Source organism: Mustela lutreola, chromosome 8, assembly GCF_030435805.1.
Source record: "Mustela lutreola isolate mMusLut2 chromosome 8, mMusLut2.pri, whole genome shotgun sequence".
Lineage (NCBI taxonomy): Eukaryota > Metazoa > Chordata > Mammalia > Carnivora > Mustelidae > Mustela > Mustela lutreola.
The window spans coordinates 148,541,555-148,569,113 of record NC_081297.1 but is presented as its reverse complement, the minus strand read 5'-3'; the positions used below and the strand labels follow the sequence as shown (position 1 = coordinate 148,569,113).

The following is a 27,559-nucleotide window of genomic DNA, read 5'->3' as shown; positions in this document are numbered from 1 at the left end:
ACAGGAAGGTTCAGTATGTGCTTTGGTGAGTGCTGTGAAGTGTGTAAACCTGGCGATTCACAGACCTGTACCCCTGGGGATAAAAATATATGTTTAGGGACACCTGGGTGGCTCAGTTGGTTGGGCAGCTGCCTTCGGCTCAGGTCATGATCCCAGCGTCCTGGGATCGAGTCCCACATCGGGCTCCTTGTTCGGCGGGGAGCCTGCTTCTCCCTCTGCCTCTGCCTGCCATTCTGTCTGCCTGTGCTCGCTCTCTCCCCCTCTCTCTCTCTGATGGATGAATAAAATCTTTAAAAAAATAAAAATAAAAAAAATAAAAATATATGTTTATAAAAAATAAAAAATTATAAAAAAAAAAAAAAAAGACAGGAAGGTTCATCCCAGAGTGCCTCTCTGGCGTCGTGTCCCTTGTCCTGTCCCCAGTTTTGGTGACCCAGGAGCAGACCTGCGTCTGCCCAGGCTTCCCTCTGACCGGGAGTCACCTGAGCTCCAGCTTCCCCGAGAGAAAACTCGACGAGCCTCAAAGCCCCAAGCCGTCCGTCCGGTCCCTCCATCCGGTCCCTCCGTCCTGTCCCTCCGTCCTGTCCCTCCGTCCGGTCCCTCCGTCCCGTCCCTCCGTCCGGTCCCTCCGTCCTGTCCCTCCGTCCTGTCCCTCCGTCCGGTCCCTCCGTCCGGTCCCTCAGGGCCCGTCCCTCCCTCAGCTCCTCCTCTCCCAGGCCACCTTCTGAGCGGCTTGTCCTGCCCTCATTGTGGTCTCTGCTCAGACCCTGAACACCCCCTGCCTCCAGCCCCGCACTGCGTACCCCTCCTGTGCCCTGTCACCCCAACATCTCCCCATGCAGCCCCTCTGTGATGGGGCGGGTCCAGTGCCCGGTGGGTACCCGAGCGAGCCGGGTGCTGTCACAGCTGCGTGGGACGTAACGGGTGAGCGGCGTGGAGTCGGGGACCGCAGCCCTGGGCGCGCCGGCCCCGGGAGCAGGGTGTGGGGCGACATCCTGACCCCTCATGCTTCCTCCTCTGGCTCTCCGAGTCGTCCAACCAAACGAGCAGGATTAGGAAATACTGATGCGTAGACTTTCCCATGTGTTATCCTGGGTCGTGTGTGACTTGGACTAACTGAACCGCGTAATACGACTGCTGGTCTCGTGTGCTTTCTTAAATCAGCCGGTTCGTCTGAGTAAGGAGAAGCCTCTGTCCTACTGACTGCGCACTTAGCTTGTCGTGATAGCCTCTTGGCTGTTCTTACCAGCAGGTGTAACCACTGCCCAGGGCTGCGGCAGCGCCTGACGCCTGTCCTCAGGGTCTGAGATGGCCGTGGGAGTGTGAGACCCTAAGGTCTTCCCACGGCATCCTGAGCCGCTGCTGCAAGCCTGGCCCTGCTCTGTGCCCCAGACACACAACCCCTGACGGCTCCTCTGCACGGAAACTGGTGCAGACTCGGTGGGGCCTGAAGGAGGGTAGGCCAGCGCCCCACGGGTCGAGGAGGATGTGGGGAGGCAGGCCGTGGGAGGCATCGGGAGGGAGAAGGCAGGGCGCCCTGGAGGGAGGCCTCTGTGACAGCCGCCCCCGCCGGCCTCTGAGCCCTGGTGCGCCGCGGCCCCTGCTGCCCTCGGACGCCCACTTCTGGTTCCTCTCCAAGACTCTCTGCCCCGTGCTCCCGGCCAGTCCGGCCCTGCTGGGCACCGTGCCCTCCCAGCCCTCCGGGGCTCCTTGAGGCCCACGCCTGTCCGCGCCTTCCCTGACCCCCGCGGGCAGTGACTTCCAGACCGCGCGAAGTTGCTGAAATGCCGCAGTGGGGGGTTTCTACGAGCCGCGGCCAAAACCGAGCTCTGCAGCTCCCAGTGAGAGCCGGCCGGGGCCAGCCACAAGTTAGGGTGCTCTGCTCTGCTGGATGCCAGCAGCCGTCCGTTCGCGCTTCCAGAGTGCAGCCGGTGCGACGGGGGCTCGCTGTCCGCGTCTCCACTTCCGGGCCCCCCAGCCGTGCCGGTGCCCACTTGCTTCTGCCATCAGGGCAGCTCCGTGGAGTGGCCTCTGCCGGGCTTCCCGCCGTTGACCCATGGGCTGCTGTGTGCCCCAGCCTGTGCTGTCCTCCCGCACCTGACGCCTCCCCACCCCCGCCAGGCTTTTCCAGAGCCCCGCCGCCCCCTCCCCCCCCCCCGGCCTCCGCCACGGGGGGGTCCCGCCTGCCCCGTGGTTCGTCATGTGCTTCCGTCCCACTTGGACTGCTGAGCCAGACTAAGGACAGACACTGTGTCTTGAACATCTTTGCCCAAACTGGGCATGGAAGCTGGCCTGGAAAGTCAGCGGAGCAGGTCATTCGCGAAGTTGGCAGCCTGCATTGCTGACTGTTGGATAAACACCCCCTCTTGTGATAACATTGAGTTTCCCAAGTGTATTTAGCTCCGAGTTTAGTACAACTGCGTATGATTCTTTCTTTCTTTTTTTTTTTGGATGTCTAACGAGAATATTAAAGCAGAACAGCCCCAGCATTTTGGGATGGATTTCTTGTATTCTTGTGAATTCTATGCAGTTCATCTGATGTGAGGATGTGATCTTTACAGATGCCTGCTGCGTGCCCATCTCCGAGATCATCACCGTAGAGGAAACAGACACTCACGGGAAGCGCTACAGCAGCGGAAAATGGCAGAAGATGGAAAAGCCCTTTGCGTTCACAGGTGACGGAGCCCCCCCCCCCCCCCCCCCGTCTGCACTGCTTTCACACAGTTGAAAAGGCGAGTTTTTCGTCACTCGTTTGACAAGCTCAGTGTTTCCTTTTTTTTTTTTAATCTTTTAGAAACTGCATTATGTGATTTTCCCGAAGATCGACTTTTTTTATTTTATTTATTTATCAGAGAGAGAGGGGGAGAGAGCGAGCACAGGCAGACAGAATGGCAGGCAGAGGCAGAGGGAGAAGCAGGCTCCCCGCTGAGCAAGGAGCCTGATGTGGGACTCCATCCCAGGACTCTGGGATCATGACCTGAGCTGAAGGCAGCAGCTTAACCAACTGAGCCACTCAGGCGTCCCTACTTTTAATTAATGTTTCGATCATCTTGTTTCTTACTTTCTTTGTTTTTTTGTTTTTGTTTTCTTAATGGGTTAAAAGAATGGAGATGCTGGTCTTCTTCCTAATGCCCTGGACGTCGCTCACGGGCCGGGAGGGGTTTCCCACGTGAGCTGTGGGGCCCGGGGCTGCGCTCTGACCTGCCCCGCTGTCTGTCTCCGCAGTGCACTGCGTGAAGAGAGCCCGCCGCTGCCGCTGGAAGTGGGCGCAGGTCACTTTCTGCTGTGCCGAGGAGCCGCTGTGTCACCTGTGGCTGCGCGTCCTGCAGGAGCTGCTGGGGGCGCTCAGTACGTGCGTTTGTACCCCACCCCCACGAGGCCTCGCTGCCTCCTGCACAGCTGCCTGTAACCTGCGGGGTAAACGGGTGTGGCGTGGGCAGACTGACCGATGCACCTGTCGGAGGACCAGCCTAGAGTCCCCGGCCACTGCCCCCACGTGGCCTCCCGGGTCAGGGCACCTCACCAACCAGCTGGGACCCGGGGCACGGGTCCCTGGACCTGCGGAGCCCCGGTTTCTATTTCTGGGCTGTGGGGATGGGGGTCCCTGCGCTGCAGGTGAATGTGGGGAGTCCAGCAGGTCATGGGGACGCACATCCGACATCTGGGGGGGCCCGACATCTGAAATGCAGGTGGGTTGCTGGGTGATGAGAGTCCGTCTGTCCAGCTCCTTGGAAGAGCACATCTGGGATCCCGTTTCGTGCTGTTTGGTTACAGTCTCAGTACGGAATCTGGTCAGTTCCTTCAGCTTTAACTGCAGAGCACAGACAGCGTGTAAAGGGGTGGTTTTCGGTCTTTTTAAGTTAATTTGGTGTCTGGATCCAAAGGGTGAGAATTTACTTGAGGGCGGTGTGGCCCACAGACGAGCTTCCGAGCGACATCCTCACCCGAGATGGCTCCTCGTACCTGCAGGTGTTGGAGGATCTGTTTCTTCGGATCTCTCTGATTTTAACCCTGGGTTATCTGTCTGTGGCTTCCCAGAAGCAGCCTAGACCCCGGGAAGCACCCACATCCGCGGGTGCAGCTTGGCGCGTGTCACTAGCATCCAGATCCCACACCAGAACCGGCCAGCCCCCCAGGGGCCGCTGAGCACCCCCAGTCCCTCCCCCACGGGGTGACCACTGCCTGGCTTCATTTTGGGCTTCGTAAACCTCAGGTCGTACCGCGGACACGCCAGTGTCTGGCTTTTGGCTCAGCGTTCTGTCTGTGAAGCCAACCACGCGGGGCCCGGTGGCGTCCGAGGCTCGTCTCTACTGCAGACCGTGTCGTTCTGAACCTTCTGGCGCATGTCTCGTGTGGACACATGCTGGCCTTTCTCTTGGCTGTGTCTGTGGGAGAGGGGTTTCTGGGGTGGTGGGGGCGTGCATGCGTTTCCTGGCAGACCCCGTCAGACCGTCTTCCAGACCGCGGAGCAGCAGCGCTCCCCCCAGCAGACCCGTGGGGTCCCGCTCGGCCCGCAGTGCCCACACCCTCAGAGCTGTAGCCCTGTTGGTGGATGCCGGGCGCCTGGCCCTCGGGCACTGACGGGCCTTTCCCTGACAGCTACTGAAGGGGACGGACACGTCCATTCCCATGTTTGGGGGCCACTTGGAAGTCCCCTTCTGCAAGGAGAGTGTTAAGTCCTGTGTCCGTTTATCTGCCGGGTTGTCGGTCTGTCCTCCACGTTATGTGGAGATGCTTTGTGTGTTGTGGATCCAGACCTTTTGTTGGGTTTATGCACGACAGATCCCTCCTCCGTTCCGGGGTTGCCTTTTCCCGCTCTGGCTGGTGTCTGCTGGTGAACGGACGTCCTCGACGCCAATGCCCTTCCAGTTCTCGTGGTCAGTCCTGTCCTATCCGATGTCCTTGACTGCTCCAGGGCCACGAGGGTATTTTCCCCTCGGAGTGGTGTTTTAGCGGTGTCCATCTGGGCTTGGTGTTGAGTGGCGACGGCTCGTGTAGGCACGGGTCTGTGCTTGACCCCCGCTGCGGCCGGGGGGACGGTCCCTGCCCCGTGCACAGCGACGCCTCACGCGGGTCTTCACTTCTTGCTTCGCTGTCGAACTTGGAGCGAGTTTCACTTGCGTCCAGTGACTCGGCGAAATTCATTTATTAATCTCACTGGACTGATGATTCTTTGGGATTTCCCTGAAGCAGAATCGTGTCCCCGTGAGCAGGGGCGGTCCTGTTTCATTCATCTTAGCTCTCGCGCCTTTCTTCCTCTTTCTTAACACGTCCGCCCTGCGGCGGGTCCCAGCGGGGACGAGCGTCTCAGCCCTGCTCGCGGGGGCAGTTTCCAGCACTTCGCTGTCAAGAATGATGTTTCTTGGGGTTTTGATAGATTAAAAAAAAACAACAAACATATGAAGGGGTCACCTGGCTGGTTGAGTTGGTGGAACAAGTGACTCTTGGTCTGGGCGTTGTGAGTTCAAGCCCCACACCAGGTAGATAGAGATTCCTTAAAAAGTAGAAATTAATACAAGTTTAAAAATCAGGAAAAAACATCTTAAGGAAGTTCGTTTCTAATTCTTGGCTTTCTAGACTTTGTTTTCTCTTAAACCACAGCTGATCGTCGAATCTGATAAATGCTTTTTCCGCATCCCCCGAGGTGCTTGTGTGATCATCTTCTTTTGGAGTTAAGATGTGAATTATTGCTTTCTCGTGTGTAAAACCTCCGTCTTCCCAGGAAATCCGCTTGGCATGCCTGATCACTCTTCTTACGGGTTTCTGGAGTTGACTTGTTGACTTTCTTCAGGATTTCTGCACCTTGGCTTGGGGCGAAGTAGAGCCACACGTGCAGCTCTGGACTGGTTTTGCTCCTGGGCGCTGGTGGCCCCGTGCTGGTCGCGGAGCGGCGCCCCTTCCTTCTGTTCTGTGGAGGCGCTCCCGTGATGTGGGGCTGTGGCTTTCCTGAAGTCCTTGGAAGCATTCCCTGGTGAAACCATCTGGGCCTGGGTTTTCTTTGTGAGGTTTTCATTAATGACTTCGGTTTCCTTATTAAATATCAGACTATTCAGATTTTCTATTTCTTTTGCCAGCTTTGGTAAATTATATTTTTTGAGAAAATTGTCCATTTATCCGACTTTATAAATTTATTATTAAGAAATCCTTTCACTTCCCTAGTGATATGTGCAGACTCTGGGGTAATGTTCCCTTTCTCATTCCTGGTAATTACTAATTTGTTGCTTCTCCCTTGCTCTGTAGCAACTTTATTAGGGAATTGTCAATTTTATGAATATTTTTGTTTTTATTTTTTAAAGATTTTATTCATTTATTTGTCAGAGAGAGAGAGAGGCAGGCAGAGGGAGAAGCAGGCTCCCTGCTGAGCAGAGAGCCCAATGCGGGACTCGATCCCAGGACCCTGGGATCATGACCTGAGCCGAAGGCAGATGCTTCACCAACTGAGCCACCTGGATGTCCCATTTTTATGAGTCTTTTTAAAGAAACAACTTTCAGCTCAATTGATTTCCTCTACCGTACATCTCCCCCAGTACTTTTTTTTTTTTTTTTTAAAGATTTTATTTATTTATTTGACAGAGAGAAATCACAAGTAGATGGAGAGGCAGGCAGAGAGAGAGAGGGAAGCAGACTCCCTGCTGAGCAGAGAGCCCGATGTGGGCCTCGATCCCAGGACCCTGAGATCATGACCTGAGCCGAAGGCAGCGGCTTAACCCACTGAGCCACCCAGGCGCCCTCCCCCAGTACTTTATTGTGGTTTTCAACCATCCAGAAGACATGTAAGACTTGTATCATGAACAGGCACACGCCCGCCGCGTAGAGACAGCAGGGCTTGGAGGTTTGCAGTCTTTCTTTGCCAGCGTCTGTATATCTGTCTGTTAGTGAATCGTAGTCTCTGCCGAGTCTCAGAGGAAGGGACAGGAGGGGCTGCTTTACACACGGCAGCAGGCACCTCGTGGATTAGAGACCAGCCTTTGCCTGCAGTTCTGAGCTAGAAATCCTGCACGGTGGAGTGGACAGATGGTGAGCTGAGGCCAGTGCGGCTGGAACACGCATGCATGTAGCTGTGTCCCCCAAAGCTCCGTGAGACATAGATCGCCCCAGAGTTTTCTTGTGGTCCTTCCTTTCGGAGCAGAGACAGCCACCCCATGGACGGAGTCACATCACAAGGGCCCCTTCAGGGATGGGCTGTAGACCGTCCAGTGACGGCATTGACAGGATCCGTGTCGGCAGGATACCAGTAGTCTGACCTTTTTGACTGCCGAGTAGTATTCCATTGTGCAGCTGGACTGCATCTGGGGTGTCAGCCCCCAGCAGATGGACACGTGGGGTGTTTCCACTCAGGGGCTGTTGTGAACTTCTGTGTGCAGGATTTTGTGCAGACTCAGGTTCTCAGTTTTTGGGGTGGGGGAGGATATACTTTCTTGCTACTTTTATTGATTGCCAGTAAAGTTAGTTTCTGAGGGTCAGAATCTATCTGAACTAACCCCAACACAAATGTCGGTGTGAGCCAGGTGAAGATGCTCTCTGGACGGGGCTGAGGCCCGGGGCTGACAGGCTGTCTGGGTGTCTCACAGTCTGTCTCTTCTCATGGTCCCGTCTGCACGTGTTTCTTCTTGTTCTCTGCAGACTCACCTTCCAGAAGTCGCATTTTATAGGACCCTTCATCAGGAGACAGTGTCTTGGTCAGAATTCTGGATTCTTGGGGATTCGCAGGTCCACGGGACTCTTGGCCATTCTGATAGACCCCCACTCTCCCCTGCCCGTAGATTAGGCAACTCTTCAGCACCGTTCTTTAACCTGAAGTTCAATGCTTTTGACCAGGCAGTACTTAGCAGGGTTCTCAAACTACAGTCGTTCGATTTCCTTCAGCGACGCCGCAGTCTTTCCTGTTGACACGTTCTGGGTTCACTGGGATTTACATGTCGTTGTTTTGCAGCATCGAGACCAAAGCATTTGCTGGTGTTCATTAATCCGTTCGGAGGGAAGGGACAAGGCAAGCGGATCTACGAGCGGAAGGTGGCGCCGTTGTTCAGCTTAGCCTCCGTCACCACCGAAGTAATTGGTAAATATCCGTTCTATCAGACGTATAGGAGTAAATCTGACAGTGACTCGCGTCAAATCTTGTCACTAGGCAAAGTTTTGTCTTACAAGTTGATTTTAAACAAAGTAAAATGCGTTGTTTTATATACCAGAATGAGAACAATACGATATGAAGTATGGATACTCTTCTAACCAAGTCGTCGCGTAAGAAACACTTGAGAGAAACGCTAAGACGATGAAAGCGTAAAGATCAGGGACAGAACGTTCTTGCAAGGAGAGAGAAAAGCCGTTAGTAAGGCTTAGGAAGAATTTCACACTAAGTGACACTTGAAGAAATGTAATGTGACGCCGTGCTCGTGGCCCTGATTTTTAGTGCAAGTTCTCGACGCAGGGCGGGGGCGCACAGACGCTGTTCTCCCCGTGACCCCGTGCTCTGAGGTCTGTGCACACTTCCTGAGGGGGGTGGCCCACCGGGTACCCCAGCTTTCTCACGCTTGCCCAGGACGACAGTCGGGTGTACGAGCGACGGGCACAGAGGTGCGCGGCCACATTTTAGAACAGCAAACCTCGAACCAGCATGATGCGCGCCGGCAGGAATCACGGGGCTGCGGTCATGTCCCTGTGAATCTGAAGGGACAGCACGTGGACCTTTAACGTGGTCTTTCCAGAGAACTTCTCACCGAAAAGAGTATCCAGGATGAATGTCGGGAGTCTGGGGTACAAAACTCCACGCAGAGTAGCGTTTCTGTTCTGTTTTGTTTCTTACTTTGAGTACACAGTCTGCGGACTCGTGTTTTCCTTTTTCTTACATCTTCAGATATTCTTAAATTTTCTTCAAGTTCTATTTTATTTAAGTTTTACTAAAGTTTCAGCTTAACTGGGGTAATAAGGAAAAACTTTTTTAAATAATGTGCTTATAATATAATATAAAAATATGTATATCATATAATATAATAATATAGCATAATGTCACTTTTCCTCACAGTTACTGAACATGCGAACCAGGCCAAGGAGACTCTATATGAGATCAACACGGACAGATACGACGGGTGGGTACCGCTCGGCCACCCTGACGCCCACGTAGCGCTGATCAGGCCTTTCCCGTCCCAGTGCTGTTCCCTCCCTGTCTGTCCTTCGTTGCTCCTGGTTGTCATGGGAGAAAATCAGAAATAGCAGAGAAGCTCCGTCGTGCCTCCTTCTGCGACGTGGAGCCGCCACTGGCTGTTGTCCTTGTCCGTCCGTCCGTCTCCTGCCTCCTGCGCAGACGAGTCTTCCCCGAGTCGTTGGTCTGTTCCAGACGTTCCCCTTTTGTTCCTCAATGTTGGAGGCTGATGTCCTAAAAACAGGGCTACTCTACAGAACAAATACCATGACAGCCCGGGAGACCACAGGTCGGAGGCTCTTACTGTTTGCTGTCCCCACTGGGGTCCCGGCCCCGTCCCAGTGTCCCTCACCGCGGGACAGCGCTTGTCTCAGGCTTTTTTGGTGAGCCTGAGGTTTTGAGCCCACAGACAAGCCGTTCCATTGCACCTGTGGGTTTCGGTGTCTGACGTCTCTTCTTGGGGCGGCCCTGGCTGTGCGTGCCCAGCTGTGTGACACAGGGCGCGGCGGGGAGCTTCTGTGCTCTTCCCCACATGGGAGTCCGCGTCCATGCGGTGTCTGTCTCTGCTGGCGCGTCAGCCCCAGACGGCCAGCATCCTGGGCCCTGTGCGCAGCTGTCCCCTAGCCCCTGGCACAGGCCTAGCACATGGCAGGGGCTCGGCGGAGCGCTCGAGACCTGGGGGAGGATGGCTGCCTCCGCAGGGGTGAGGACCCAGGGCCGCCTCCGCAGGGGTGAGGACCCAGGGCCGCTCACAGGCTGCTGCTGAGGGTCAGGCGTTCTGGAAGGACCTTAAAGCCATGTGGTGAGGACTGATGCGCCGGGATTGGCCCCAGGATGGCTGAAGGAGGTTATGCGCTGCGGGCACAGCCGGCTGGAGGGTGGCAGGGGATATGGTCAGAGGGGGTGGTCTCTAGGACGTCTGGGGAGACCTGACTGGTCCGGGTGACGGAATCCTACAGAAGACACGTAGGCACTTGTTAGAGGTGGGGAGCTGAAGTCGGTGTTGGAGACAGTGGTGCGGCCAGCGTGAAGGGACCGGGTGGCCCCCGGAGCCCAGGCCGCGTGGAGGTTAAGGGCGGCTGCGGGGCTGCGGGCTGGTCTGGCAGGTGGAGCTCCGTAGAGGGAGACGTCTGTTCTGCCTTTGTCTGCTTATTTCTTTTCTTTTTAAAAAAGATTTATTTGACAGAGATCACAAGTAGGCAGAGAGGGAAGCCGTGGGGGGGGGGCAGGCTCCCCGCTGAGCAGAGAGCCCGATGCGGGGCTCGATCCTAGAACCCTGAGATCATGACCTGAAGTGAATGCAGAGGCTTTAACCCACTGAGCCACCCAGGCGCCCTGTCTGCTTACTTCTTAGCAGTCTGGCCTGAAGGAGAACCCCCCTGCTTGTGGGCGGAGGGGCAGGGCATTCTCTGCAATGAACTGGAGGCGGGGCCCGGGGGAGGGTGCAACCTTGTGGGGACAGCAGAAGGGACCCTAACAGCCTGTGTCCCCTGCAGAATCGTCTGTGTCGGTGGAGATGGCATGTTCAGCGAGGTCTTGCACGGCCTGATCGGCAGGACGCAGCGGGACGCCGGCGTGGACCAGAACCAGCCCAGGGCAGCGCTGGTGCCCAGCCCACTCAGAATCGGCATCATCCCCGCCGGTAGGGGCTCTGCCTCCCCCCTCCCTCCCCCACTTCCCCGGGAGATGCCCCCCCCCCCCCCACTTCCCCAGGAGCATCAAGCTTGGTTTTCCTTCAAGGTCATTCTGCTACCGAAAGGGTGATCTCACCGCCACTCCCCACTCGGGGGCACAGTTTGTCGAGAAACAGTTTCTGACCGAGTACAGGACCCTGTTTTGCGTTTGAGGGAATCTTGTCTTCCTTCCCCACGAGCACTGAAGCCGGTGGCTGGGGTGCAGTCTGCTCTCAAAGGACTGCCCAGTCGGGGGGTGGGGGGACCTGGGGAACACAGGGACCCCAGAGCACAATCGGGGAGAAAGGAAGCTGGGGAAACCTGTGTTTTTCTGGCAGTGGCTTGCAGCCCAGACTAGTGGGTGCTGGGGACTGGGGGGGGTTCACCCAGTCGGGGGGTGACTTCCTGTGTAAGACGGGGAGGGATGGGGTCCCGGGCCTGTTCACCCCATGGGCCCCTGGGCTGTGTCCTGAAGAGGTCTGGCTCAGTGTGGGTTTTGTTTATTTTTTTCAGATTTATTTATTTATCTGAGGAGTTGGGGGGGATGGGGCAGAGGGGGAGGAGAGAGAGGACCTCAGGCAGACTCCCCACCAAGAGTGGATCCCAACACGGGCCGCGATCCCATGACCCTGAGACCATGACCTGAGCAGAAGCCAGGAGTCAGACGCCCCACAGTCTGAGCCCCTCGGGCGCCCCTGGCTCAGCGTGTTTGGGGACTGTAGGAAGTACTTCTTTGAAAACCACCACGTTGAGTTGCATAAATTGGCTCGAGGCTTCGTGAACATTGTCCGCAGGGAGGAGACGCCCCTGTCCGGTGCCTGGGTCTGCCCCCAGGTGACAGTGATGGGGGCTGTGTCCGGGCAGAAATCCCACGTGGCACGTCCCCTGCCACCAGTCGCGACAGCTGTGAAGGAGCTGCTGTCCTGGTCCCACTTCATGGACCGAGAGGAGCGGCCCAAGGTCCCCCCGAGGGACCTCTCTGCCCCGCCCCATGGTCAGGAAAGTCCGACGAACGTTGTTCCTGCAGCGGACGTGTTTATTCTTGGTTGATCGCCGCTCCCGGCCTCTCCCCGTTAGGCTTTGCTCTTCGGCTGTTTGGGGTCTGTTCTGGGCGACGTGAATTTTATTTCTCTCTCTGCTCAACTGTTTTTTCGTGATGGCTTTTACAGCCATCAGCCTGCAGTAGCACGACCACATACAAGCCTGAGCTGTTCACGTTCAGGAGCCACTCAGGAGTGTCGTGGGGACAGACGCGCTCTGCTGTGGGCATTCTGGGCCTTGGGGTCGGTGGGAGACGGGATGGGCATGGCCTCTGCCCACTCAGGGGACCCAGCACACCGGGAAACCAGAGCGGGCACACTGCGGACAGTGGCCAGGAGGGGCTTCTCTTGCTGGGGCGCCCAGGGCCCTTTCCGAGAGGCGACAAGCGAGGGGCTGGCCGTGTGGGGACGCGGGTGTGCCAAGGGTCAGCTGGGGCAGAGCTGTGTGCCCAGGAAAGGGGACCCGCCTGTAGGGGTGCCAGGAGTGGGGTCATCGAGGGGCCTGGACAAGGGCCCAGCTTGGGGCTCGAGTCCTGAAGGCCACACGGTGAGACGCAGAGGCCGCGGGCAGTGTCATCCGAATGGGCTTGAAGGCCACCCCATGCGCTCCGTTCCGGAGGACGCCGGTGCTGGGGCCAGTGGCCATGTGGTTGGCTGGGACTCGGGTGTAGCTCTGCCACGGAGCCAGCAGGCATTGGGTGGAGGAATAAAGGTGACCCCATGATGTCAGTCTTGGTGCCCCGGGGGCACAGAGACGAGGTGTTGGGGTGGGGGCACGAGTTCTGATGGAGATCAGGGACGGGCTGCTAGGGGACACCGAGGCCAGCGCTCGGAAGGGGGTGCCTGGCATTGGGAGGGGCGGGCCGCGGGGTCTGGCTGGTGTGTGGCAGCCCCGGGGCGGCTGGGACAGCCCGACACCGCGCCTGGAGACCCATCACTGCTCCAGCTGCCGGGAGTCCGGACCTGCCGATGCCTTCTCAGTTCCTGTCTCCTTCCACTTGATCTAGAGGAAGGAGCCGGTCCGCAGAAGGGGGGGGGCTCTCCCTGGGCCCCTCTGTCCTCAGTTCTGGTGGCACACCGAGCCTCCACGCCTCTGCAGACTTGGTCCTTGAACCCCATCCCAATGCCCGGTTGGGGCCAGACCTTGGTTTCTAGCCAGGGCTTCCTCTTGGTCGAAGCCTGGGCCACGCAGATGTCTGAGGAAATGCCCGGGGAGTTAGGTCCCATCCGAGGGATGAGCTGTTGAAAGCACACTGGACGTTAAAAGGAAGGAACGGGGTTCAGGGGACTTGCCTGTGGGCACCCAGGTCCCCCCAGCTGCGCCAGGCTGGCCTCTTCAGACCATTGGGGGCCAGACGCAAGCTGGAGGCTCTCTGGAGCTTGGGCAGGTCGTCCGTCCGTCCGTCCATCCACGATCATGCACCCTGGCAACATGGCTTTCCCAGCCCCTCTGTGGGCCGGCCGCTGCTGTGGGCCCAGGAGCGAGTGAGGCGGTGCCCCCGGGGTGTGGGGAGGTGCACCATGGGTCCAGGATACAGCCGAGTCGGGGACACGCTGTTGCAGACGGGGTGCTCTGGGAGGCCTCTCGGGGTGACGCTGGTCCAGGGCCCGGAGTGTGGTGAGGATGGTCCTGCCTTTGGGCCGCAGTTGTCCTTGGGCAGGAGGGAGTCTGGCTCTGGCCCAGAGGCGTGAGCAGGGAGCCAGAGGCAGGGCGGAGAGGGGAGGGGCAGAGGCCAGGGCCTGAAGGGTCTGGAGTGCCGGCAAGCGGAGGGACGACCTCCTTTAACAATCCGACTCGATGGCAAAACCATCCCTGAAACCTGTCAGGTCAGGTCACCTGCTGTATTAATTGCCAGGGGACCGGGTGACAGAGAATGCATGTCCTATCCAGGGACAGGGCCCTGGGAAATCCTGGAATGCAAGTCCGCGGGGCCCCACCCCAGCCAGGCTGGGCCTGGACACCTCGGCCTGTGCCACCCACACCTCCTTAGATGAGACGCGTCCAGCAGCTTCGGAGGAGCGAGACGCCGTCCCGGAGGTCAGTCATAAGCCCGGCCCGCTTGGCTGTGGCTCTGCAGGGTCCCAGCACGCGCACACGTGAGCCCTAGAGGATCCGTCCCGAGACTCTGCCGCCCTGGTGGGGGTGTCCGGCCCAGCGAGGCCTCGGGTACCTCGGCTGCGGTGCCGGATGAGGACCAGATGCTCGCCGCTCTGCTCTTGCCTGCGGGCCCTGCGGGGTCCTGCGGGGTCCTGCCGGGGCGGGCGGCCCCGCATCTGCGAATGCAGGCGAGTCCGGGCGTCTGCGCCATGTGTGGTGAAGCATGGCTTGCCCGGAACGCAAACAAAACCCTGGCTGTGCGGTGGGAGAAGGGGTCCGCAGACGCTCTGGAAGGTTCTGGGGATGCGAAGAACCACCTTGGGGCACAGCTGAGAGTAATGAAAACAGCCCTTTCGAGGGTGTTTTCTTAGGAGTGTTCATGCTGGTTTTCCGGGTCCGCTTTGTTCTAAAGAGGAGCCTGTGGGAGACTCTGAAACCGCACAGGTTTGCTGTTAAATTTTAATATTTTAAGACTTAACTCCTATGGTCTTAAATGCTTATTTAAAATTTTTTACTTTTTGGCTCATTTTTGGAATGTGATACTGCTGACATCCTCAGGTTAAGATGAACAGAGCAAGAGAAACGCACGTATGAAAGGCGTATGTGCGTGTTTCCATAACTTACAGCCATCAGGAGCGCGAAGTCGCTCAGATGATGTCGAGCCTCCCCTCGGGCGGCGGATTGGACCAGGGTCTGTTAGTCGAAGACGTGACACGGGCTGGCAGTCCAGCGCGTCTGTTTTCCAGTTTCGGGGGACATCACTGATGATGGGAGATGCGTCGATCCTTGGGGGCGGAGGACGGAGCGTCTGGACCCGCCGGCGTCTGGGCGGCTGTGCCGGCTAACCCTGGTCACTCCCTGCTGGGTCCTGGTCCGCGGCCAGACGGTGCGGTTCCAGATCCTGACGCACACTTTGCTCCGGGAAATCCACACTAGGCTTTTTCAGCCAGTTCAGCTCGCTCAGCCCCGTCCCCGACCTGCTGGGTCTGTGTCTTGGGGCAGTGGGGCTCGGCAGTCTGAGAAATAAGAGCCCACGGGGCGCTCTGCCCTCTCAGGCCGAGAGCAGTGACCCGGCCTGGGCCCCAGCTGGAAGGAAGACAGAGGTGTGGAGGGTCCCAGCGCCATCACCACGCCCGGCAATCCTGGCCCTCGCCAGGTGCCCTGAGGTCACCCGCAGCTTACGGTCGAGCACGTCTGTGGGAGGCCTGTGCTCGCCGAGTTCCGGGGGGTCCCCTCCCGTCTGTCAGGTGGTGGCTGCCATGCGTCTTTGACCGGCGACGGGCCCCAGGGCGCTCTGTGGAACCGGGGGGCGCTGTTGTCAGGACATGGGCTCCCACGGGCCTCTGCAGGGACCTCGCGGGTTGCCCTCACTCTGCGTCCACATTCTCGCTGCTGACGGCTCTGCGCAGGTGCCCATGGTCCTGGGGCCGCTGGCGCGTGCAGGGGGGACATACACACGGTGCAGAGTGCGCAGCGATACCCCCCGCCCCCGTGTCCGGCGCTCCGCGCCCCCAGGCGGGCCGAGGAGCAGTCCCGAGAGCTCCATGAGGAGAAAGCTGGTCGTGGGTCTCAGCACGTCTGACGAGTTCCTCTCAAGACGGCCAGGCCTCCCTTGGCACGAGGATTGTTTAGTCCTCGTGTCCTTTCTTCATCCAAGGCCAGAAGGAAGCGCGACCGCCCCGTGGAAGCCTGCTGCAGTTTTAAATCACTGCCACGCCATCAGAGACCTTCCCTTTCTTTTTCCTTCGTTAGGGTCGACAGACTGTGTGTGTTTTTCGACGGTGGGCACCAACGATGTGGAAACGTCCGCCCTGCACATCATCGTGGGTAGGTCCTCCCGCGGGCACTGACCGCGGGGGAAGCTCCGGGCCGGGGTTGGCTGTGGGCTTCCCTGGGCCTCCCGCCTGCGGGGCTCCGTGTGGGCCGTGGTTCCCGGCTCGGATCCCTCTGGCGTCCCTGTGACCTGGCCGCTGCCTCCGTGTCCCCGTGTGCGCCCAGGCTGACCCCTGGCCCCAGCATGCCCCAGGTTTGCCCGACGTTCTGCTCTCTGTTGCTCTGTCTGCGACGCGGCCCCTGCCCTGTCGGGACAGGCTTGCCCAGGCCCGAATCCACATGCCTGCGACGCTCTTTCCACGTGGCGTATCCCGGGCACCTGTGTGCTCGGCCCCCGGGGCAGGAGGCTGTCCGTGCTGCTGGTCGCCGGCCCCGCAGCACGTGGCTCCCTCCCCGACCACCGTGCATCTCCCGTGAGACCTGAAGCCACACAAGTGCTGCTGGCCAGGGGCACGTGGATGATCGTCCGTTTCAGTCGCGGGCAACTCCCCCTTTCGCAGCCGGAACGTGCTCCCTGGGGCCCGACAGGACGTCTTTCCAAACCTGTTTTGGAAATGTCCATTAAATTCTGTCATTAGAGTGACGCGTGGGCGCCAAGTCCCCCCGGGGTGCACCCCGTCTCCCCGCGTGCTGGTCGTCCGTGTTGGCACGCGCTCGCCAGGCCCCATCCGGGGCCGGAGGGGTGCGTCGCCAGAGCGGGGACCGCTTCCCTCCGCAGGGGACTCGCTGTCCATGGACGTGTCGTCCGTGCATCACCACGGCGCGCTGCTGCGGTACTCCGTGTCCCTCCTGGGCTACGGCTTCTACGGAGACATCATCAAGGACAGCGAGAAGAAGCGCTGGATGGGCCTCGCCAGATATGACTTCTCAGGTGAGGCCATCTGACCTCCAGCGCTGCGCCGCTCTCCACGGCCCGCAGCCGCAGGCGCTTGTCCCACGGGTTCGGGACGCCCGAGGGGCAGGGCCCACACCCCGAGAACCCCCACCCTCGGCCCCAGAGCTGGAACTGGCGGGAACTGGAAATCCGCTGCAGACCATGCAGAACAGGCCGGTCTGCTCCTGTCAGGGGTGTCGCCCCCGGGACGGTGTCTGACGTGCGCAGTCCGGTGGCCACACCTGCCGCCCACATGGGCCCCGGGGCCGAGTTCGATCAGTCCCATTTGTCTAGTCACGGCCCTCCCCAGTTCACTTTTGGGCGAATCTCTATTGGTCCAGTCGAAGCATCGCAGGTGTTCACATATGAGCCGTTGTCTTGGGAGAGAAAGGGACAGTAACTTGCCGGGCATGAGGCATCGCCGAGACTGAGCTAAGTTAAAAGTAGAGAGGAAGGCCAGGTGTGCGGGCCCTGAAGAACTATCTGATAAACCAGAGTCCGGGAAAGCAACGTCGGGCCCTGACTCCTGGCTGCCGAGCTGGCCGTGTGCCCCAAGCACGTGGGGCCTCGTCCCGACCCACAGTCGCCCCTCCGCGGGGACATGTCTCCTCCCCAACCTGGAGCCCGACACGCCGCAATGCCCCGAGGTGGTTCTGAGGCAGAGGGAAGGCTGACGTCTTCGGCCCGTGGGACGTGCACGTGGTCTGAGGACGGGCAGAGACGGGTCACCGCCGTCCGGGGAGAGGCTGCCCTGCAGGGTTCCGGCTGTGCACCCTTCACATTAGCAAGGAGCGGGGTGCAGGGGTGTCGGGGGGAGAAGCAGGGGGATGGGCAGCGGGAGGAAGGTGGACTGGGGGCCACTAGAAGTGGCTTCTGCACAGGACACGTGGGTACTGAGTGTATCCTGGGGCCCAGCCACATGCCAGGTGCTAGCACAGTGGGCGGGGGCCCGGGGCGGGGGCGCTCAGTGCTGTGCCCATCATGCAGGATGTGACCGTGGCCTCTGCTATCTGATGTGGGGCATGGTGTCACTGTTCCACTCCCAGGACACGGCATGGTCCCCACTGTGACCCGGGCCCCATGCTCGTGTCCTGTGGGACTCCTGCACCAGCCAGCTGGGTTCCTGCCTCACTCTTAGGGGTCCTCTTGAGGCTGGCCAGGCCTGCTGAGAACGGGCGGCTCCCGCAGTCGGCCCCGAGGCCGGCCACCGTCCTCTGGGCCCAGTGCTGCCGTGACCTTCGTCAGAGCTCTTCCCAGATGCCAGAGCTGTGCTTGGTGACCCTGGGCAGCCGAGGCTGGAGGACGTCAGGGTGTGGGCCAATAGCCTGAGAGGAGCTGACGGGATCCGGGGGCTCCGCCCTTGGAAGCGTCTCCTTCAGGCTGTGCAGACGTCTGGGGCTTCAGCAGCCGCCAGTGACCTGCCGGCGGGCCAGGAGGGGCTGCTGTCGGGGGCAGCCCTGGGGACCAGGCGCCCTCCCTGATCCCGTCAGCCGGCTCCCGGGAGGCGCTGGTGGCGTGGGGCAGCGTGGCCGGGGGTGATGCTGGGCTGACTCCTTCATGCTCTGTTCTCAGGTTTGAAGACCTTCCTGTCACATCACTGCTACGAAGGGACGGTATCTTTTCTGCCGGCGCGACACACGGTGGGGTCTCCGCGGGACAGGAAGCCCTGCCGGGCGGGGTGAGCACCCCCTTCCGTGCGTTTCTGCATACGTGGCGTTTGGGACTGTTTGGGGCTGTTTCCCTGTCGTGGGTGTGTGGCATCGTCTAGTTTCGATGGGGGAGCTCGGCGCAGGGCCTCTGGGGTCCCGCGTCCCCACGCTTCTCCCTTCCTTGAAGTGAGGGACTCGAGACCATAGATCAGAACAGTTAGAGGCAGAAGCTCCTTCCGCCGTCGCGTCGCCAAGCAGACTGCTGAGCTCATCTGGGGCGTAAACCCTCGTACCCCGGGGGACAGGGAGTCCATTGGGCCCCAGGACCGCAGACACCGTCCGCACTAACTGTGGAGTTCCCAGTCGTCCACTTGCTTGGTAGCGACGGGAACACGGAAACCCAGTGTATTACCGAACACGGAAACCCAGTGTATCACCGAACACGGAAACCCAGTGTATCACCGGCCGTGGAATTTGTACCTTTCTTGGCCTTTGCTCCCGCTGGAGCTCCGCTAACCTGGGGCCGCGCAGACCTGGCTCCGGGCGCCAGCTTCCCAGCCTCGTAGGATGCGCCCTGCTCGTGTGACGCTTACCCGTGTTAGAGCAGGACTGGAGGACACGGGTCACTGTCACAAGGTCTAATCTGGAGAATTCAAACTGGCGTGCAAAGGAAATATTGTTAGCCTCTGAGACCGAGCCTGCTGTCCCAGGAGAGTTCCCGCAGCCCTGTGTCCCCGCCGAGTGTCTGCGCCCTCAGGAAGGGTGGTGACGTCCTTGTCTTTCAGGTGCTTCGTGTGCCGGCAAAGCAGGCAGCAGCTGGAGGAGGAGCAGAAGAAGTCGTTGTACGGTTTGGAGAACACGGGTAACGTCTCTGCATCAGCCACTGTCAACGCCGTGGGCAGAGCCGCGCGTTTCCGAGTCCTAGAGGGCGTCGCGTCTGTCCCCGTGTGGGCGTCGCGTCTGTCCCCGTGTGGGTGCCGCTCTGCACCTCCCTGTCTCCTGGGCTCCCGCAGGCAGCAGACAGCGGCCGCCGGCCAGCTCTGGGGCAGGGCGAAGCCGCGGCTGTACGCCAGCCCGGCTCCCGTTCCCCACAGTGCTCTGCTCGGGGCCCAGCGAGCTCTCCTGCGACCCACCTGTGCGCCTTTGGGCTTTGCCCGGCACTTGCAAGGGAAGGGACGCAGCGCCGCGGCAAACTCTGGACGCGCCGTTCGCTTCCGTAGCAGGTTCATGTGTCCCAACGGATTTCTCTTGATTTCTTCCGACCATGTAAAAATGTGAAAATAGCTCGCAGGCCACGCTTGCGATCGGTCTGTGTTTGAAATTGTCCAGAAGTCCCCACGTGAGGACCAGCAAAACTGCTCCGTGTTTTGCCTGGTGACCCTCTGGGCCCGGCGGTCGGCACAGGATTCTTGGTGCTGGTGCCAGGGGGCCCGTCGCGGGGGCAGTTTGTGGCGAGGGTCTCAGGATGCCCGCCCGCCCCTAACGTCCCGTCCGCAACGCCCCTTTGTGCTTCAGAGGAGGTGGAGGAGTGGAAGGTGGTCTGCGGGAAGTTCCTGGCCATCAACGCCACAAACATGTCCTGCGCTTGTCCCCGGACCCCCCGGGGCCTCTCCCCGGCCGCGCACTTGGGGGACGGCTCTTCTGACCTCATCCTTATCCGGAAATGCTCCCGGTTCAACTTCCTGCGGTTTCTGGTCAGGCACACCAACCAGTGCGACCAGGTGAGCCGTGGGAGACCCCGCGCCTCGCAGCATCCGGAGGCCCGTGGCTGTGGGTGTGTCTCTGATTTTAGTAAGATCTAGGGGTGGCTTTTTGTTAAATTGTGCTTAAGGTCTACTCTAATGGTGTTCTCATGTGGCTTTTAAACTAGCGTTTATAAAAGGTAAGGAATTGTACAAGTTACAGCTAAGGAACCACCAGAATGCTTTTGTTTGTTTTTTTAAGGTTTACTTGTTTTTGAGAGAGACAGGGAGCAGGGGAGGGGCAGAGGGAGAGGGAGAGAGGCTGTCCAGCAGGGTCCCCACTCAGCACAGAGCCCAGCGGGAGGCTCGATCCCACGACCCTGAGATCGTGACCCCAGACGAAGCCGAGAGCCGGCCGCTCCGCCGACTGAGCCGCCCCGCCCGAACCCTTTAGCAAGTGCCCGTCGCTGCGGCCACGGTGGGAGGCGGGCGTCTGACGGCGGCCCACGGCCCGGCCTCCTCGGCCTGGCACCCGAAGGACGCCACCCCCTTCTGTGTCTCTCGGTAGTTTGACTTCGCTTTTGTTGAAGTTTATCGTGTGAAGAAATTCCAGTTTCTGTCGGAGCACACGGAGGACGAGGACCGCGACCTCAAGGAGAGAGGGAGGGCGCGCTTCGGGCCCGTGTGCAGCGACTCCCCGCCCTGCTGCTGCCCCCTGTCCAACAGCTCCTGGAACTGCGACGGGGAGGTCCTGAGCAGTTCCAGCATCGAGGTCAGGTGCGTGCCCAGGCGCGTCTCCCGGGGCTCCGTGTCCCCCGCACCCCCATTCTGTCTGCCCCCGAGGCACCGTCGGCTACTGTGCGGAGGCGGCTGCTGTCCCCACGGACGTCACAGCAGGACGCGCTCCTTCATTTGCTCAATGGGCCAGCAGCCCCGCGGACCTCAGTTGTGGCCGGAGCTGGGGGTCTGGCTAGCAGCCTCCCTGGGGTGGTCGCCCCGAGGCCGCAGGAGAAGCCGCCGGGACAGTTGTCTGCACAGGGACTCGGCTTTTCTAACTTGACCAGTTAAAGACATGGAATTAGTTGTGATGCTGGCTTAAGGATTTACTAAAATGCGGGAAACTTTGAAAACCAGTAACAGCATTATTTTGGGAAGCATATGGTCTGTATCTTGATATCATTACCATGTTTGAGCAGTAAGTGACTTAGGTTTTTTTTTTTTCCTTGAGATTTGATTTACTCGTTTTGGAGAGAGCTCGAGAGAGTGTGAGCAGGGGAGTGGTGGGGCGGGGGGGAACCAGGCTCCCCACTGAGCTGAGAGCCCGAGGCAGGACTCGATCCCAGGACCTGGAGATCATGACCTGAGCTGAAGGCAGGCACTTAACCATCTGAGCCACCGAGATGCCCCAATTACGGAGTTTTTCTTACTGAACATCTTGGAGGAGGCTGTGACATCATTAGTAGAGGGGAAGGTGGACCTGCTGGTGGGGACCACGCGGACCCCTGAGCCCCTCGGTGCTCATCCTCATGGTTGTAGAAGGAGGGGTCTCTGGGGCACCTCGGCCACTCATGGACCCCTGGGTCGGGGCTGCGGTGGCGCTCCTTCATCCCGGCTGACCGGATATCCTGCACATGGGGGGGCCACCCCGCATGGAGCCCTCCCTGCGGCCCTGAAAGCTCGGAACACGGCCATCTGGGGGTGGTCACGCTGCTGAAGAGGGGGTGCCGGGTGTCGAACCCGGCCTTCGGGGCCTCCGCGCCCTTTACAAGACAGGCCTCTGAAGAGCGTGGGTAAGTCACTCTGCACCCCTGGCTGTCCCTGCGGGGCCGGGCCCAGAGCCAGCCATGAGGAGACCCCCAGGTCCCTCCACCCTCGACCAGCTGCTGGGCCGAGGGCCAGGGGGTCACGGGGGGTCACGTGAGGCCCTTTGTCTCTGCAGGGTCCACTGCCAGCTGGTTCGCCTCTTCGCGCGGGGGATCGAGGAGGACACGAAGGAGCCGGACCACTGAGCCGCCCTCACGCCCCGCCCGCCTCGCCGTGCTCAGGAAGCGCGAAGTCATTTAAGAAAATTCCTGCAGACCAATTACGTTGATATATACATTTAAATTTAGAAATTTATTTTTGATAGTTAGATCTTGATTTTAGACAAACTACTTGGTCAGCAAATCCGTGAACGTTCCCGGCCTTTTCAGCTCTCTGTGAGCCTGTGGACCACATTTCACAGAACTGGCCTCTGCCAATGGCCCCTGTCAGTTTGGGGCTCTGACTTCTTAGATTTTAGGCCGATGGCGGTTTCCAGGGGCCCACCTGTGGCTCTGTCACAGTCGTTTTAGGGACGGTGGATGTGAGGTCCAAGCATCTGGACGGGAGGTGTCGAGCAGCTCACCGACCCTCTCCACCGGACGGACTCGCATGTGCGCGCTCAGGTTTTGGAACACTGGGTCGCCTTCCTGTTATCTTCATCTGAACCTGGGCTCGGGACGCGCTTACTGGGCCGGGTGTGTCCCGCGCGGCTCCGGTGACCTCGGAGCAGGACCGTCTTAGGAAGAAGGACACTGACAGAGAGACCCTGTATCTGCAAAGTCCCGGCCCTTGCCTCGGTCACGCTGGTGCCTCTGGGGCAGTCGGCCGGCGGTGAGAAGGGTCGCAAGCTCTGACATGGCGTCCGTTTTAAACGGAGAGGACCCACGCTTCACAGCAACCCAGTGGGTAACGGGAGGGCTTCGTGGGGTGGTGGGAGGAGGCGGGCGCGCAAGGGCTACGATCCGCTGTGTGGACTGTGTTCACCTCGGGCCGAGCGGCCTCGCCCTGTTGAGGGTGGGTCCCTGGGTCCCAGGGTCCCACGTTCCTGTGGCTCCTTGGCCGCAGGCCCCAGGTCTCCGCACATGCTCCAGACTTGGGCTTTTCTTCACGCTTCATTCCATGTGTTTATGCAAACGTCCTTGTCAGCGGGAAGTGGTGTCCCCATAGTTAGCGCAATGTTTGCGGATGCACCAGAGCCCCAGCGGCGGGGGTTCCCTGGAGGTATGACCCTGGTCCCCGGGGTCCCTCGTCGGCACTCTGGCCTTGTTTCCTTTGTATTCACATTAGGTATGTGGAAGACGCCTCGAAAATAGCTTTATTTGAAATAGAAGCTGCGGCTTGGACTCTGGTTTGCAGAGACGGAGCCGGCCTGACTGTCCCGGGCGGCGCTTGGCCGTTTGGAGGAGTAGCTGGTCCTGTTCGCCCCACAGACATCCGATACTGGTCGCATCTCATTTTGGTGTTCGTGTCTGGAGCACACGTGCGATCTCCTACTCCATCTCAGTCCCGTCCAGGTCACACCAAAGCGAGCTTTCCCTGTGGCCTTTCCAGTAGACCACGTCACTGCGTCATCGTACAAAGGCAATGGTTTAGCAGGTCCTGGGCGGGCGCCGTCTGGGTGTGGAAAGTCAGTCCCCGCGGGCTCTTTCTGATCCCCAGTGCTCGCTGCTGGTGGGAAGGACAGGCAGGCAGCTCTGTGCGGGGGCAGCGGCCCGGGGGAGGGCGCAGAACCACGCTGTGGGATGGGTTCCTTCACAAGCTTTCCCCAAACAGTTCTGGCCTGTCCTACAATCCACTGCCCATTTTAGGAAACTGGTCCGGGCCACGGTGAGCATTCTCTGTTCACTGAGAGCCGGCCCTGTCCCCGGCTTCCTGCACGGCTGGCCGCGTGCCCAAGTCCAGAACTGCAGGCCTTGGGGCCGTTCTCGGGGCCCAAGTGATGGTCGGGACGCCCCGGGAGTTCCCGATGATGTGCACGCAGTCCGGAAGGACTGTTCAGACATTCCCCCAGGGGCGAGAGGCTCAGATCTCCGGGAAGTCCCCACAACCACTGGACTCCAGGGTAGTGAAGAAAAACCTGGACCAGTGGTGGGTCAGTGAAAACTTAGGGCCATCTAGAAGGGTTAGTCTGTGTTTTAACTTCCTTGGTGACTCATCAGTGCGAAAACACCAGGAGCCATCATGCTCTGACGCTTTCCTGCTTCTCCGCACCAGGTGGGCACCTGGTGGGCGGTCCCTGCGGCTCGGGGGCGGGGGCAGGGGCGACTGCTCTGGTACAATCCTGGGTAACGGGCAAGTATGGCCTGAGAGGGTGGCTTCACTTTCTTGTAATCTTGCTGGTTTCAAGATTGGAAAATGGCGTATTTGCTCTGATATGTTTGAGAAGACAAAAATAAAGTTACTTTGGGCAGAGTTTGGTTTTCTTTTATAAATTCTTGTTCTGTTCTAAGCAGAGCATGTTTCGTGAAAACGCCTGTGCACACTTGTTTTGAGAGTGAGCAGGTGCACGTGAGCAGGGAGAGGGGGAGAACCCCAGACAGACTCCCCGCTGGGCACAGGGCCCAACCAACCCCCAGGCTTGATCCCACAACCCCGAGATCCTGACCTGCACTGAACTCCAGAGTCAGACGCCCGACTGACCAAGACGCCCAGGCCCCACCCATGTAACAGTGTATAGAACAAGAATAAAGCGAAGGACACGGGGTCACCCAGGCCAAGAGCTAGAACTTCCTCCCGAAGTCCCCGTGCTCCCCTTGTGGGGGACCCGTTTCCGGTGCACCGTTCCCTTGTTTACCCGTGTGAGGGGGTCAGGACAGGCCACTTGGGCATAAGGTTGTCTCGAGCTGAAGACTTCAAGAGGTGCCCTCTGCACCCCCACCCATCTGCTGAGAACCGGGATCAAACCACCCCGCGGGCAGGCGTGCCGCCCTCTCTCCGGCGCCGCGAGCCGACCGCGGGGACCGCCGGTGCCGAGCTAGGTCTGCACAAACCTTAACCTTCTTTCACTTCTCCACTGAGACCCCTCAGTGCCGTCCTATGACCTCAGAAGCCCAAAACCCTCATCCAGCTCGTCCGATCTTCACAAGTTTGTTGCCGTTTTGTTAAGTAGCCCCAGGATCTAACTGCTTCTCTGGGTCTTCTGACTTTTTTCTATAAAGGTCTCCATGAACAGCAACAAAAGAAGCTCTTAGCATCAAATAAGAACGTGTGCCTTTTGTCCGGTTCCCCTGCCTGCCGTCCGCGTGCTCGGGGGTGTACAGCCCCGGAACCTGAACCGGCAGGAGCAGGGTTCTCTCCCTGTACACTCGCTCCCCCGTGTCGTCCGGCCTCGTCCGGCAGGCGCTGCTGTTCTCCTGAAAGGAGTCACGCTGCGTGTCTCCTGGATCCCGCTGCTTCACGCTGCACATTGTGAGAAGACGTTTTCATCACGAGGCTGAGCTTTCCAGTCCGGGAACGCAGCGCGTTCCCATTCATAAAGCCTTACTCGAGTCTTCTGACAGTTCCTAGTTTCCCACAGTATCTGAACCGTTCAGGTATATTCCTAGCAAACTGTATTTTGGGATTAAATTTTTTTGTTGTTACATAGAAATCTGATTTTTTTTAAGTGTATCATATGGAATCCAGAAATTGTGCCTCTTATTATGAAAACTTACCTGCGTGGGGTGCATAGGAGACTCAGTTGGTGAAGCGTCTGCCTTTGGCTCAGGTTGTGATCTTGGGGTTCTGGGATCGAGCCCTGCTTTGGGCTCTCCGCTCCACAGGGAGCCTGCTTCTCCCTGTCCCCACTTGTGTTCTGTCAAATAAATACAATCTTTAAAAAAGCCCTTATTTCTAGATCTGGGGTTCCCACAGTGCTGTCACCGACGAGTGGGAAGAGCTGAGTCGCTCCAGCTTCAGGACCTTGCCCACTTGTCCCCCATCTGGGCCAGGTCTGACTCCCTGTACAGAAGGGACAGCAGTGTCTCCCTCTAAAGGACTGGGTCCCCAGGCGCCTGCCCCTCACCTCTGCCGCCAGCATCCTGGGAGCCCTGCACCCCCGACACGATGCCAGCCCGCGGCTGTGGAGGCGCTGGGACCCAGCAGGAGACGGGGTGGGCTTCCCAGCTCCGGCATCGGGGGGCTGATTTCAGGGGCTGGATGGCTCCCCTGGGCCCCCCACCCCCTGCCTCTGCACACTCCCGCAGGGCAGGGCCTTCTGGATGGACCCACGGATCCCTGCTGGGTCATAAGGCTGCAGGCAGTGGCCGCCCCCCCCCCCCGCCCCCATCACCCCTGCCGCCCGCCCCAAGCTGCTGGCCCCTACTCCAGCCTCCGCCACAGGGGATGCATGAGGAGTCAGCTTTGCAGGTTGGTTCCTGCAGGCGAACAGCAGTAACCACCGCCTTCGGTCCCCAACTTGATGGCAACACTTCTCTGGGCCACATGCGATCCCCCCGCCCCGTTCACTAAATGCTGTTTCAGCATCAGCAGCAGGTGCCTGCACTCGATGAGAGCCAGTGTTTCAGTGCTCCTGTCCCCTGGGGCCCCAGACCCTCCTCAGGCCAGGGCGGCTGCTCCTCTGTCTTGCGGCCAGGACAGATTGTGGGAGCCTGGCAGGGGCTCAGGCTCCCAAGAATAAAGGCCCCAAAACCATGGGGCCACCAAGGCACCTCCTTTGGTTTCGGGGCACCCGGGTGAAGCCAGGAGACGCCCCCTGCAGAGGACTGCTGTAAACCCACCAGAGGAAACACACCGGCCACAGACAAAACCAATTCTACCAAATGTGGTCCCCGGGGAGCTCTTACAGGAGTGAGGAGACCTATTTCTGCTACTTTGTGGACACATTAAATAACAAAACAGGCAAACAGGGAGCCCCATTGGCGAGGGGGGCAGAGGGGTCCCTGCCACCTCCTCCGGCTCCTCCTCACCCCTCCCCCTCCCCAGAACAGGGGTCCCCACAGGGCTGGGAGCTCATAGACCTTACCTGTTGGGCTGTGCAGTCCCAAGAGCGTTCACCGGGTACCTGGCCCCCAGGGACCACCGGCCTGTCACAGCGCGGTCCCAGCCCTGAGACTGCCCGCAGCGAACAAACAAGACGAACGGGAGGATGGGGCTCATCCGAGCGCAGGGCCAGCCCCCCAGACCTGATGTCTGTTCAGCTCCCGCTCACTTCGTGGGACCTGGGTCAAGCTGTGGGTGTCGGGGGCAGGAGGCTGCGCCCTTGACTGTGCCCAGCTCAGCTCCACACAGGACTTTGGTGGGTTCAGATGTCGGCCAGTTCCTGCATCCCTTGGTCTCCACTGTCAGTGTCTCGACTGGCTGAGCCACGGGGGCCACCGGGGACCCTTCTGCCCAAACCCCAGGGGGGAGGGCTCCAGGTTGCACCTGGTCCCAGAGATGCTTACCATTCCCAGGGAAGTCCTGCCTAGGACCTGCACCCCAACCCCAAGGGTCCTTTTCTAGGCTCCTCCATGTCCCGGCAGAGTGATGGGCCCACTGCCCTGTCACCCAGTGCCAGGCCCTGGATGCGCTGAACCGGCCTTCCAGCCTCTGGGAACCTGGACCCCTGCTTCCCCTCAATGTCTGCTCCCATGCCCCCTGCCACACTCCATACCCCAGGCTGCTTCGGATCCCAAACCCCTGCTACCCTCCAGCACTGGTGCTCACGGTGATCCTGGGCCCCCAGGAGGGGAACCGGCCTGCCCCCCTCCAGCTGCCGACAAGGCACAGGGGCCCCGCTGGGGAGGCCAAGCACCCCCCACCCTCCCCGGAGCACAAAGCATCTGAGG

At 59.6% G+C, this 27,559-nt stretch overlaps 1 protein-coding gene across 1 annotated transcript; it reads left to right on the top strand.

The window, feature by feature from the left end:
- On the top strand, positions 1-24,203 carry CERK (ceramide kinase). The gene is made up of 13 exons (XM_059187292.1): positions 1-25; positions 2,562-2,675; positions 3,226-3,348; positions 7,934-8,059; positions 9,023-9,086; positions 10,636-10,781; positions 15,703-15,777; positions 16,502-16,654; positions 18,230-18,335; positions 19,092-19,168; positions 19,822-20,027; positions 20,557-20,765; positions 21,928-24,203. The coding sequence occupies exons 1-13, from the start codon at positions 16-18 to the stop codon at positions 21,995-21,997; spliced, it is 1,479 nt and encodes a 492-aa protein (XP_059043275.1). The 5' UTR covers positions 1-15; the 3' UTR covers positions 21,998-24,203.
- The last annotated feature ends 3,356 nt before the right edge of the window (positions 24,204-27,559 follow it).